Raw genomic sequence first — 14843 nt, forward strand, 5'->3', positions numbered from 1 at the left:
TTAGGGTAATGATGTCTGTCTCATTCCACCATATTTCATAACCCCCTCCCTCTCATTTCCCTCTACGTAATCTAAAGTTCCTCCATTCTTCTCTCACCCCCAACCCCCAACCCCATTATATATCATCATCCACTTATCAGGGAAAACATTCAACCTTTGGTGTTTGGGGATTGGCTTATTTCACTTAGCATGATATTCTATAATATCATGCCCTTAAACTATCCCTAACCCTCCACCACCCTCAGTCCTACTTAATCCTTAACCTATTTTCTGAATTTACAAATTTGCTTATACTGTATATTTAATGTAATAGAATCTGCAAATGCCATATTATTATTCTTCTTTATGACTGAATAATATTCCATTGTGTATATATACCACAGTTTCTTTATCCATTCATCTGTTGAAGGGCATCTAGCTCAGTTACATAATCTAGCTATTGTGAATTGAGCTGCTATAAACATTGATGTAGCTGTGTTACTGTAGTATGCTAATCTTACTCCAATTAGAATGACTATTATCAAGAACACAAACAATAGTAGATGTTGGTGTGGATGTGGGGAAAAAGGCATACTTTTACATTGCTGGTGGAGATGCAAACTGGTGCAGCCACTCTGGAAAGCAGAGTGGAGAATCCTCAGAAAACTTGGAATGGACCCACCTTTTGACCCAGTTATCCCACTCCTTGGCCTATACCCAAAGGACTTAAAATCAGCATACTACAGAGATACAGCCACATCAATGTTCATAGCTGCTCAATTCACAATAGCCAGATTGTGGAACCAACCTAGATGCCCTTCAGTTGATGAATGGATAAAGAAACTGTGGTATATATACAATGGAATATTACTCAACCATAAAGAATGATAAAATTATGGCATTTGCAGGCAAATGGATGAAATTGGAGAATATCATGCTAAGTGAGATAAGCTGATCTCAAAAAACTAAACTGTTCTCTTTTAGTTTCATCTCTTTCTTTGACTTGTTTTGATGTCTATGAGAATCCTTGAGTCACATGCTTTGTCTCTTGCAAAGAATTTTCTGACGTACTAACAAAAGTTTGTATAGCCTCTGTGATTTCTCTAGAGCAGTGACAATCTCTCAATTTTATCAGCTCTTGTGCGGGGGCACCTGGCTCTCCTTGCAGTGCTTGACAGAGTTCCACTCAAGGATGATTGCAGAGACTCATCCTAAAAGGATTGTAGCCAGATGTATGCCTCCCTAGCTTGGATGTTATTCTGTGGAGTTTTCCTAATAATATGTTACCCACTTCAGTCTGAGGATCTTGCTAGAGGTGATGGGAATAATTCTACAAATTTCCAGAAAAACATCACGGAGACAAAACACATGTTGAAACCCTGTGATGTTAACCTCACTACAGGAGAATGTTTTTATTATGTTAAAAATCAAACACTGCATTTACTGGCACAGCCAGAACCTGTTGGGGCACAGAAATTTATAGATAACAATGTTTCCCCAAGTTCTAAGCACAAAGCACCTCCCACAGTAGCTACTAGATATGGACTAGCTTATTTTATCAATGGCAAGCCCTGGTACCCCCCCTAAAGGCAAGCCCTTAGAGAAGGTAGACATAGATCTCCCCTTGTCTCCTACAGGGTGGTTTAATCCAGATGATGGTTTTGCTTATGTGTGGTGGTAAGGTCAAAGAATAAGGTTTCACAACATTCCTTCCTTCCTACAAAGAATATGTCACCCCTATAATAAACGTTGGTACACAATAACCATTGGGACCGCTGCCCTCCTGTAGCCCTTCACTCAGCAATTTAGATATTAACCAGATGGACCTAGTAGAGATGGTCACATGACATTATTTGTCTATCGCTTTACCGCAAAAATAATAAAAATAGTCTTAGGTCATATAGAGTTTAGATATTAAGGAAATAAACATTGTATTAGCTCATTGACGTAGTTAGATATGCTTAAAATAATTGTGATTAAGTAAGGATAATCTGTAAGGTTACTGTTTTCTCATAATCTTTCGGTAAAAACAATTTCTGCCTATGCTTTGGAAACTTCTTTGATTTTATTAATCGTAAGCCTGTCATCATAGCCTGAAGAAAAGTGTATATAAACCCAGCCTTCCCCAGAATAAAGTGGGATTGATTGCACCAGAACTAGAGTCTGTGTCTTTCATTCTCCATCCATCGCCGACGCTGTCTTCCACATCCCGTTTACAGTGTGGAACCCATGAACTCCTGCTAGGGCTGGACCCTGGCACTCTTGCAATCTGGAATATTAAAAATTTCAAAAATCATATAGTCCTGTTTCCTTTTTTGTTTTAAAAGTTTCATTGAGTTATAATTCATATTTCATCCATTCATCCAATTGTACATATTCTTGTAAAGTGTCCAATTCTTTTGTATATTTGCAGATATAAACAACCACCAGCACAGTCGATTTTAGAATATTTTCATCACCCCAAAGAGAGATACCATGCCCTTAAACTATCCCTAACCCTCCACCACCCTCAGTCCTACATAATCCTTAACCTATTTTCTGAATTTACAAATTTGCTTATACTGTATATTTAATGTAAATAGAATCATATGTGGTCTTTTGTGACTAGCTTCTCTCACTTAGCATGTTTTCAAGATCCATCCATGTTGCAGCAGATATCAGTTCTTCATACTTTTTTTTATGGCTAAATAATATTCTATTGTTAGGATATTTCACATTTATCTATCCACTCCTCTATTGCTAGACTTTTGAGTTATTTCACCTTTTGGTTATTGTGCATATTGTTACTATGAGTGTATATGTAGAAATTTTTGTCTGAACACTTGTTTTTATTTCTTTTGGACATATATGTAGAATTAGAATTGCTGGGTCATTTGATAATTCTATGCTTAACTTTTGAGGAACTGCCAAACTGTTTCAAAAGTGACTGTACCACTTCAAGATAGTCCTGAGGAGTTTCAAGATGGTGGTCTAGAGGGTGACTGCATTTCATGTCACTCCAGGACTCAGGATTCAAGAAGATGAGGTTTTGAGAGACTCGGAACCAACTCAAAGCTGCCGGGTGAGTGTCTCCCATTGGGGAGGCGCCCCGGATGGGGCGGTCGTCCTGGAATGCAGGGAAGTTTGTGAAATAGTTTCCCAAGAAGACACTCCCCCACCCCCCCACCCCAGCTGGAGCAGTGAACTTGGACAACCAGGAGCATTGTAGAGGAGGGCTGCTCAGCAAGATGCTAGGGTGCGGAGCAAAAGCCCGGGACCCCCCCCCCCCCCAGGCAGCTGCTCAGAGGAGGGGACACAGAGAGATGCTTAGGGGCGGAGCAAAGGTTCCAGGACTGCCGGCAGCTTCTATGAGGAGGGGACGCCCAACAGACGCTTCAGCGCAGGGCGAGGCTCCCGGGCCCAGGAGGTAGGTCTGGGCCCCTGTGAATGTTGCAGAGGAGGGCTGACCAGCCCATGCAGTAGTTCTGGATTGAGGGGAACTTCTAGGAGGGGAGCTGACCAGCGAGATGTTGCCACTGGGTAAGTCTTCCCTGCCTGGTGAGGTTTACCCACAAGGGCGGTAGAACAAGAGACACAGGCCCAAACAATCCTTACCTCAACCTACAGACTAGTTCCCCTTTGGCTGACCATTGGTCAACAAGTGGAGGCACCTCTGCCCACTAGCAGGGAATATACCCCACCTGAATGCCACCACCCCTAGAAAGGCAGCTTCCTTGTGGAGCACCACATTATCAACTTCCTCCAAGACTTCAGCCTACTGAAGACTAAGAGGTGAGTTATTGGAAATCTACAGAGACAATATTAGTCAATAGAGGAAATCTGCAATATCTCAGAGTTCCACTGATATCTGAGCAATATGAGAAAACAAGGGAAGAAAATGTCCCAAACAAATCTAGATGTTACATCAATAAAATTCAATGGCAGCATGGCAGAAGAAATGACAGAAAGGGAGTTCAGAATGTACATAATTAAAATGATCAGAGAAGCAAATGATGAGATGAAAGAGCAAATGCAGGCATTGAATGATCACACCAATCAACAGTTAAAAGAGCAAATACAGGAAGCAAAAGATCATTTCAATAAAGAGTTAGAGATACTGAAAAAAAACCAAACAAGTCCTTGAAATGAAGGAAACAATAAACCAAGTTAAAAACTCCATAGAAAGCATAACCAATAGGATAGAACACCTGGAAAACAGAACCTCAGACATTGAAGAAAAATATTTAATCTTGAAAACAAAGTTGACCAAACAGAGAAGATGGTAAGAAATCATGAACAGAATCTACAAGAATTATTGGACATCATGAAAAGGCCAAATTTAAGAATTATTGGGATGGAGGAAGGCTTAGAGAAACAAACCAAAGGAATGAACAATCTATTCAATGAAATATTATCAGAAATTTTCCTAAATTTGAAGAATGAAATGGAAAATCAAGTACAAGAGGCTTATAGGACTCCAAATACACAAAACTACAACAGACCCACACCAAGGCACATTATAATGAAAATACCTAACATACAAAATAAAGACAGAATTTTAAAGGCTGTGAGAGAAAAGGATCAAATTACATTCAGGGGGAAACCAATACAGATATCAGCAGATTTTTCAATCCAGACCCTAAAAGCTAGAAGGGCCTGGAACAACATTTACCAAGCCCTGAAAGAAAACGGATGCCAACCAAGAATCTTATACCCAGCAAAACTTACCTTCAAATTGGATGACGAAATAAAATCCTTCCATGATAAACAAAAGCTAAAAGAATTTACAAAAAGAAAGCTGGCATTACAGAACATTCTCAGCAAAATATTCCATAAGGAAGAGAAGAAAAACAACGATGCAAATCAGCAACGGGAGGAACTATCCTAAAGAAATAGTCAAGTAAAGGAGAAACCAAGTCGTGTCGAAAAACAAAAATGAGCCAAATGACTGGGAATACAAGTCATATCTCAATAATAACCCTGAATGTTAATGGCTTGAACTCATCAATCAAAAGACACAGACTGTCAGATTGGATTAAAAAGAAAGATCCAACAATATGCTGCCTGCAAGAGACTCACCTCATAGAAAGAGATACCCACAGACTAAAGGTGAAAGGATAGGGAAAACATACCATGCATATGGACTCAGCAAAAAAGCTAGAGTATCCATCCTCATATCAGATAATGTGGACTTCAAGCCAAAGTTAGAAGGGATAAAGAAGGACATTTCATACTGCTTAAGGGAAGCATAAATCAGCAAGATATAACAATCATAAGTATCTATGCCCCAAACATTGGCTCATCCATGCATGTCAAACAAATCCTTCTCAATTTCAGAAATCAAATAGAACACAACACAATAATACTAGGTGATTTTAACACACCTCTCTCACCACTGGACAGATCTTCCAAACAAAAATTGAACAAAGAAACCATAGATCTCAATAACACAATCAATAATTTAGACTTAACAGACATATATAGAATATGCCATCCAACAAAAAGCAAATACACTTTCTTCTCAGCAGCACATAGATCCTTCTCTAAAATAGACCATAGCTTATGCTACAAGCTACTCTCACCAAATACAAAAAGATATACTACTTTGTAGTCTATCAGTTCATAATGGAATGAAATTAGAAATCAATGACAAAATAAAAAAACAGGAATACTCCAACAACTGGAGGTTAAATATTAAACTATTGAATGATGCATGGATAACAGAAGACATCAGGGGGGAAATAAAAAAAATTCTTAGAGGTAAATGAGAACAAAGATACATCATATCAAAACCTCTGGGACACTATGAAAGCAGTACTTAGAGGAAAATTTATTTCATGGAACGCATTCAATAAAAGAAGAAAAAAATCAACAAATAAATGACCTAACACTACAGCTCAAAGCCCTAGAAAAAGAAGAACAGAGCAACACCAAAAGAGTAGAAGACAGGAAATAGTTAAAATCAGAGCTGAAATCAACAAAATTGAAACAAAAGAAACAATCGAAAAAGACAAAATAAATAGTTGGTTCTTTGAAAAAATAAACAAAATTGATAAACCCTTAGCCACACTAACAAAGAGGAGAGAGAAAACTCAAATTACTAAAATTCAGAATGAACAAAGATTTTTGAAAATCTTTACTCAACAAAATAGAAAATCTCGAAGACATCGACAAGTTTCTAGAGACATATGAATTACCTAAAATGAACCAGGAGGACATACACAATTTAAACTGATCAATTTCAAGTAATGAAATAAAAGAAGTCTTCAGGAGCTGGGGAGATAGCTCAGTTGGTAGAGTGCTTGCCTAACATGCACAAGGCCCTGGGTTCAATCCCCAGCACAACCAAAAAAAAAAAACAACAACAACAACAACAACAACAAAAAAAAACAAAAAAAACAAGCAAAGAAGAAGTCATCAAAAACTTACCAACAAAGAAAAGTGCAGGACCAGATAGGTTCTCAGCCGAGTTCTACAAAACCTTTAAAGGAGAGCTCACTCCAATACATCTCAAAGTATTCCATGAAATAGAAGAGGAGGGAACCCTCCCAAACTCATTCTATGAAGCCAATATTATTCTGATACCTAAACCAGACAGAGACACATCAAGAAAAGAAAATTTCAGACCAATATCCTTAATGAACATCGATGCAAAAATTCTCAACAAAATTTTAGCAAATTGCATACAAAAATACATTAAAAAGATCATGCACCATGATCAAGTGGGTTTTATCCCAGGGATGCAAGATTGGTTCAACATCCAGAAATCAATAAATGTAATTCATCATATCGACAGACTTAAAGTCAAGAATCACATGATTATTTTGATAGATGCAGAAAAAGCATTTGATAAAATACTGCATCCCTTCATGCTCAAAACACTAGAAAAAATAGGGATAGTGGGAACATTGCTTAACATTGTAAAGGCTATCTATGGTAAGCCCATGGCCAATATCATTGTAAATGGTGAAAAACTGAAAGCATTCCCCCTAAAAACTGGAACAAGGTAGGGATGCCCTCTTTTACCACTTCTCTTCAACATTGTCCTTGAAACTCTAGCCAGAGCAATTAGCAGACCAAAGAAATTAAAGGGATACGAATAGGAAAAGAAGAACTCAAACTATCCCTATTTGCTGATGACATGATTATATATTTATAGGAACCAGGAAATTCCACCAGAAAACTTTTAGAACTCATAAGTGAATTCGGTAAAGTAGCAGGATATAAGATCAATGCTCATAAATCTAATGCATTTTTATACATAAGTGATGAATCATTGGAAAGAGAAGTTAGGAAAACTACCCCATTCACAATAGCCTTGAAAAAAATAAAATACTTGGGAATCAATCTTACAAAAGAGGTGAAAGACCTCTACAATGAGAACTACAGAATACTAAAGAAAGAAATTAAAGAAAACCTTTAGAAGATGGAAAGATCTCCCATGTTCTTGGATAGGAAGAATTAATACTGTCAAAATGGCCATACTACCAAAAGTGCTATACAGATTCAATGCAATTCCAATTAAAATCCCAATGATGTACCTTACAGAAATAGAGCAGGCAATCATGAAATTCATCTGGAAGAATAAGAAACACAGAATAGCCAAAGTTATCCTTAGCAGGAAGAGTGAAGCAGGGGGTATCGCAATACCAGAAATTCAACTATACTACAAAGCAATAGTAACAAAAATGGCATGGTATTGGCACCAAAATAGACAGGTAGATCAATGGTACAGAATAGAGGACACGGACACAAACCCAAATAAATACAATTTTCTCATACTAGACAAAGGTGCCAAAAATATGCAATGGAGAAAAGATAGCCTCTTCAACAAATAGTGCTGGGAAAACTTGAAATCCATATGTAGCAGAATGAAACTAAACCCCTCTCTCTCACCCTGCACAAAACTCAACTCAAAATGGATCAAGGAACTTGGAATCAGACCAGAGACCCTGCATCTTATAGAAGAAAAAGTAGGTCCAAATTGTCAACATGTCAGCTTAGGATCAGACTTCCTTAACAGGACTCCCATAGCACAAGAAATAAAAGCAAGAATCAATAACTGGGATAGATTCAAACTAAAAAATTTTCTCTCAGCAAAGGAAACTATCATCAATGTGAAGAGAGAGCCTACAGAGTGGGAGAAAATCTTTGCCACTCATACTTCAGATAGAGTGCTAAACTCCAGAATCTATAAAGGACTCAAAAAACTCTACACGAAGAATACAAATAACCCAGTCAATAAGTGCGCTAAGGAAATGAACAGACACTTCACAGAAGATCTACAAGCAATCAACAGATATGTGAAAAAATGTTCAACATCTCTAGTAATAAGAGAAATGCAAATCAAAACTACCCTAAGATTCCATCTCACCCCAATTAGAATGACGATTATCAAGAATACAAGCAACAACAGGTGTTGGCGAAGATGTGGGGAGAAAGGTACACTCATACATTGCTGGTGGGGTTGCAAATTAGTGCAGCCCCTCTGGAAAGCAGTGTGGAGATTCCTTAGAAAACTTGAAATGGAACCACCATTTGACCCAGGTATCCCACTCCTTGGCCTATACTCAAAGGACTTAAAATCATCATACTACAGAGATGGAGCCACATCAATATTCATAGCTGCTGAATTCACAATAGCCAGATTGTGGAACCAAACTAGATGCCTTTCAATTGATGAATGGATAAAGAAATTGTGGTATATATATACAATGGCATATTATCCAGCCATAAAGAATAATAAAATTATGGCATTTGCAGGCAAATGGATGAAATTGGAGAATATCATGCTAAGTGGTATAAGCCAATCTCAAAAAACCAAAGGACAAATGATCTCCCTGATAAGTGGATGATGACACATAGTGGGGGGTGGGAGGGAGGAAAAAATGGAGGAAGGAGGGTCTGCATAGAGGGAAAAGAGGGGTGGGAGAGATGGGGGGAAGGAAAAAATAGTAGAATGAATCAAACACTATTATCCTATGTAAATGTATGACTATGAAAATGGTATGCCTTCGCTTCATGTACAGAGAAACAGTATGTATCCCTTTTATGTACAATAAAAAGGAATTTAAAAAAAAAGTGACCGTACCACTTTACATTCCAAATCCATGAGCTAATTTTTGTAAAGGGTGTTAAAGTGTCTAACTTTTTTCTTTTTCATATGGCTGTCTAGTAGTCCCAGCATCATTTGTTGAAAATTCCACTCTCTCCCTTTAAATTTTTTGGTATTCTTGTTAAAATCTGTTGACTTATGTCAAATGAGTAGTGATGAAAAACTGCACTCTCAATAGTTTTTCAATGATCAGTAGGTCTATCCTTAAGCCAATGCCATAGTGTTGGCATTACATTACTGTGGTAACTTTTGAAATCAGGAAGTGTGAATCCTCCTACTTTGTGCTTATCATTCAAGATTGTTTTTGCTATGTAATTCCACATTCATGAATTGGAATATTCAATATTGAAAAGATGATGATATGCCCCAAACTGATATATAGAATCAACAAAATGCTTATTAGAATTCCATCTGACTCTTTTTTTGTGGCTGTCAATACGTGCTATTCTAAATTTCACATGGAATTACATGGAAATTACATAGTAACTGCTGGGAAGCATGTGGGAGTGGTTCTCTGTCTCCTTCTAGAATTTTTCCCCAAGAGAATGGCTTCCCTAACTCCACCCTATCCTGTCCATCACAGAAGAGGCTCCTCCTGGTCCTTGCCCTCTTTACCTGTATATTATAAGTAAAGGAGAGTTGGGCGACTCCATTTGTTGTTGTAAGAGGCCAGAGCTGCTATGGCCTGCCCCCTCTCATAAAAAGAGTATTGGCTCTTGTGTGTTTATTGAGTAGATAAATTTTTTGGGTAATGGAAAAACCGCCAACATCCCCCTCCAGCAGATAATCCTTTTCTCCTTCGCAGGTCCTGGCAGAGAGGACTGCCCACACTGGAGTGCTGTCTTTGTCCCTAAATATAAGAAAGCTGTGCTGCGCCTTATAGAGAAAACAGAAGTGATAGGTGAGATTTGTTCAGGCACAAGTTATTTGTGAGTTCACTGTTAATGAACCAATAATATATAATAACCAAGGTGCTTTTAAATAGAAACATAAATAGAACAAGATTATATATTGATCAGTTGACAATAACCATGCAAACTCACAGAAATCTCACTCTCAGTTACCCCTAGGAACAATGGCTCAGTGTTAGCTGATTCAATTTTGCTGTGATTTTATAGATGTAACTATCATGAAAAATGATAATTGACTGCATACAACATAAAAATTTATATAAAAGCAAAATGTATATAAATGAAACAGAACAAGCATACATCACTTCAGCCAAAAAAAAAAAAAAAAAAAAAAAAAATAGCTGACAAATACTGAAGAGTTCTGACCAAAAAGTCTATTTTATATGTTATCTCATTTTGTTACCTCTTTTAGGTTCTATTATTTCTCTGACTATATAGTTGAAGAAACTGAAGCCTCAAATCTTATGTAAATTACTTAACTTTTAAGTGGTAGATAACAGAGCTGTCTGATTCTGGGGCCCTCCCTCCTATTAACCAACAGTCCTCCCTCTTAAAAGTGATTTGCTGATTTAATCAATCAAGTAATCAAACAGTGTCAGGCATTGTGGTAGGAGTTGGAGATAGAGCTGTAAACATGATGGTCCTTGCCTTTGTGGAACCCACACGTGTTTGGATTCAAGCAAGTAAATACCCATTTAAAATAATGGAGTCATAAGGAAAAACGTGGGATGCAATGCAAGCTCATAGCAGAGGCCCTTGTCAAAGTGAAGGGTGTCAGAAAATAAAGTCTAGAGGAAGAGAAACCCTGCAGGCTCTATGGGAGCTTGCCAGTTATGTGGATGAGGGAGTGGAATTCCAGGCAGAGGAAATTGCAACTATAAAGGTCTTGGGACAACTCATATAAGTCTAGTTCAAAGGAATAGAAGAAATCCCCACCCCCATGTGTATATGTCTGTGTTTATGTAGAAAATATTAAAAGATGAACCTAGGTCATTAGAGGACAGAGTGTATAAGTGGCTTTTATATCATGTGAGAGATTCTGGACTTTGTGTAAGAGCAATGAGGAGTTACCAATAGAACTTAGCAGGCAAGAATTATATTTATAGTATTGTACTTTACTTTCTGATGGCTTTTGCAGTATTTTTGTAAAAATTAAAGTTTCTAACAATGATTACCTTGGGTTAAGCATGGCATTATTATGGATTATGCACCTGTCAAAAACTTCCAGGTTAGCTGGCATTTTTCATCCATTTGTAAACACAAAGACTGACACCTGGTACATGTATTTAGCAGGACATATTTTCCTGAAGTTCCCTTTGTTTTTGCCCTCAGCAGCAGGTTAGTGAATACACCAAAATTCAGTTTTTTGTTCACAAACTTGGAGTACTTTTTGGTAGTTCCACAAGTTATAGGCATGAATAAATATGTGTGTTAAAGAAGTATAATTTTTCCTATGAAAATTGATACTAAGTGTGTGGGAAAATTGTAAATGTTTGAGGAAAATAAATGAGCATCAGGGACCTGGTGTTCAATTTTTTTGTCAAGGGTCCTCTTTCCACTTAGACTAAAACTGCAAATGATAGGGAAGCATTATAATGTTTTATGGCTTCTAGGATGTGGCTACACAAGTTCTTGGCCATACATCAAAATACTGGAAAATCAATGTTTGCTTATTTTAAGGTAAAAGGAGAGATTTACAATATACTTAACATTGATTTTATGTATCTCAATCAACTTTTTTTGATGCTCTGTTTTTGCATCCGATAATATGGGTTTTGTTCACTGTATAGAAACTAAGCATCAAGCACATGTGTTATGGGGCATTTAAAGAGCATCTGAATGCTTTTGATTGACAAAAGTATTATCTCTTTAAATAGTCCGCAACATTGAAAATTTGAGATTCACCCCCTACTAGCCCCTACTAGGGGCTGTGCTTCAGTGGCTCTGCCCCCCAAAACTACTGCTAAAATATGAGGGTGACTTGGCTGTCGCAACCCTGGCAGCATTCTTTTCCTTACCACCACTAGTCTGGTTTGGGGAATCATTTCCTTTTCCTCCTTTCTTTTCTCCAGGTGCAGAGGTAACTTGGAAGAGAATGCAACAAAACCAGCTTGACCAGACTAATGCAGACTTGCTGCACTCAGCTGGAAACCCCCTCTGCTCCTGCTCAGACAGGAGGTAAAGCTGTGACAGAACAGTAATGTTCATGTGAGGGGCCTCACTTTGTCATCTACTTTCCAAATCATATGTGACCCACATAATTTATTTTTTATTCACTAAAAAAAAAAAACAAAAAAACAAACAAACAAAAAACAAAAACAAACAAACAAAAAACAACTAAGTTCAGGATAGAAGTTTTAAACAATGCAAAAAGGTGAAGTCACATACTCTTAGGGTAACTCAGGCAAGACATGGAGCCTCTATGATCTTCAGTGTTTCCATTTGCTAAACAAGGAGAGATAATTTGAAGATCTGCTCTGAGGATATAGTGAGATAATGGATGTAATAGGCCTATTATTGTTATTATTTTACTTCATGGTCATATAGGCATTATTGTCATATCCTGGACCAAAAAATAATTTTTCACTACTGAGAAGCCTGTTGCTTTCCAGCAAGTTGGAAACATTGGGAGGGACACCCATAAGAATACCGGATGGTCAAAAGAAAGCAGCCCAGTCAGCCAATCAGCCGAGATGGTAAATGAATGATGTCCCAGATATCCCACAGGTACTCCAAATACAAGACAACTGAACAAACTGAGGTCCATTGTTCTAGATCTACTTTGTGGTCTGTACCCCAGCCAAACTTGGCAATATCTTAAGCAGCCACCCAAGCTTTCAATGTGGCAACTCGGGTATCATAATAAACCTCCATTCCCTCCATCAACTCAAATTGGCTACTCTGTTAATTTCAGCCCTATCATATCTCTCATTGCTTTCCTCTCCTTTTCAGTCTTACAGGTCCTTGGCATCTCCTCCTGGGATTTTAGTCTGCTCTCCTTCAATCTATCTATCCTCCTCAAATCCATCTTCCATATGATAGCAAATTGAGCCTTCTGAAATGCAAGAATGGTAGTGATTATCCTCTCTGTTTAAGATCTTCCAGAGTCACCTGCAGTGTAAATTTCAATTTCCGTATACAGTATTCATGGCAATTATAGGAGTTAATGTAAAGTACTTGACCAGTGCCCAACACAGTACTATGGAAGTATGGATGTTTTTGCTACTATTAATGACCTGGTCTCCTTCCTTTTCAATTTAAACCACTCAGTCCTCTGTTAGAATCATTGCTCATATTGCTCATGCTTTTCCATGTACACTGTACTATTACACACCTCTGGGCTTTCAAACACACACACACACACACACACACACCATTTCACTTTTTAGATGACCTGGTTGCTTCTGTGTGGAACTCTTTTCCTTTTATTTTTTTGGTACTGGGGATTGAACCCAGAAGTGCTTTACTACTGAGCTGCATCCCTAGCCTTTTCTATTTTTTATTTTTAGACAGGTTTGCTGAGGGGTGTCACTAAATGTTGAGGCTGGCCTCAAACTTGCTATCCTCTTGCCTCAGCCTCCCTAGTTGCTATCCTCTCAGCAACTCTGGAGACTGAGGATTACAGGAGAGCCTGGTTCCTCTTCACATCCTTCCTTCCCCAGTGTTTCATAGCCCTCTTCCATACATTCATTAATTTATACCAATTCTGTGAAACCTCTGAATGTTGCAATGTTTCTTCAATTGCAACCACTATATTAGATTATATTTTGTTTACACGTTGCTGTCCCCTAACAGGTGGTGAACTCTTAGAATGCAGGGATTGTATTTTACTTATTTCTGACACCTAAATGCTGGCATATATAAGCACCCAGTTAAGCATTTGGTAAGAAACTTTTTTGAGCAAGTGCGAGTGTAGGTTATAATTAGGAAAAAAGAAATTAATATTTTATGATGTAGAAAGAAATTCTCACTCAGGCAGGAAAAGCAAGTTTATTAAAATCTGGAGAGCCGCAAGATAACTTCCAGTTAGGTAAGAAGCCCGTGACGCCACAGAACCTACTTGGTTAAGGGACCTTGTCTTTGGGATCCGCCGATGCCTTGTTACCGTTACAGGATGGTAATCAATCTGCCATCTCTTTTCGACTTTGAAGTCAGGTGGGAGCAAATTCATTCCACTTTCTGGAAAATGTATGGACTGAAGGATCTTCTTGCCCCCAGATCTCGCTTTTTGTCTCGGAGGCCTTCCTCCAGCGCAGGACCCCGTCATCAGTGTCCGCTCGCCGGAGCCGAGGCTCGGTGGCAGCCGGGCGCGGGGCCGCGGGTACCGGCGAGCCCCTCCCGGCGTGTCACGTGCGCGAGGATGCTGCCTCCCCCTCCCTTCGTCCCCTCCGCCTCCCGGGCCGCCTCCTCCTCCTGCTGAGGGTGTGCAAGGCAGACGGCGCGAGGGGGAGCGAGCGAGCAGGCGGGCGCTGCCGGGAGCCCGCAGCCCTGGCGCCGGCCGCCGACCGAAGCCCCGCAATATGCCTCCGCGGCCCTCTGGCTCTCGGCCATGGCGAGACTCTGCCTGCGCGTCCCTTGCACCCTGCTCCTCGGCCTGGCCGCGGTGCTGCTGAAGGCACAGCTGGTCCCGGCGGCCGCCAGAGCCGAACTCAGCCGCTCGGACCTCAGCCTAATCCAGCAGCAGCAGCAGCAGCAGCAGCAGCAGCAGCAGCAGAAGCAGCGGGAGGAGGCTGAGGAGGAGAGGCCAGAGGTGCCTGGGGCATCTTCTACCTTGACCGTTCCAGGTAGGTCCTGGCAGTCCGGGCCTGCCTTTCCAGCTCGGCAAGCGGTCTCATCTGGCCTCGCTGGCTTCCTTGCTC

At 39.4% G+C, this 14843-nt stretch overlaps 1 protein-coding gene across 1 annotated transcript in view; it reads left to right on the top strand.

Annotated features, from left to right (window-relative positions):
• The first annotated feature begins 14363 nt into the window (after nt 1–14363).
• FAM171B (family with sequence similarity 171 member B) overlaps nt 14364–14843 on the top strand; it is a 59876-nt gene continuing 59396 nt past the window's right edge. Inside the window, exon 1 of the mRNA XM_079135345.1 lies at nt 14364–14768. Within this exon, the coding sequence (XP_078991471.1) occupies nt 14534–14768 (235 nt within the window). The 5' untranslated portion in view covers nt 14364–14533. The remainder of the gene's footprint in view (nt 14769–14843) is intronic.

The sequence above is a fragment of the Sciurus vulgaris genome (assembly GCF_902686455.1).
Source record: "Sciurus vulgaris genome assembly, chromosome: 3".
Lineage (NCBI taxonomy): Eukaryota > Metazoa > Chordata > Mammalia > Rodentia > Sciuridae > Sciurus > Sciurus vulgaris.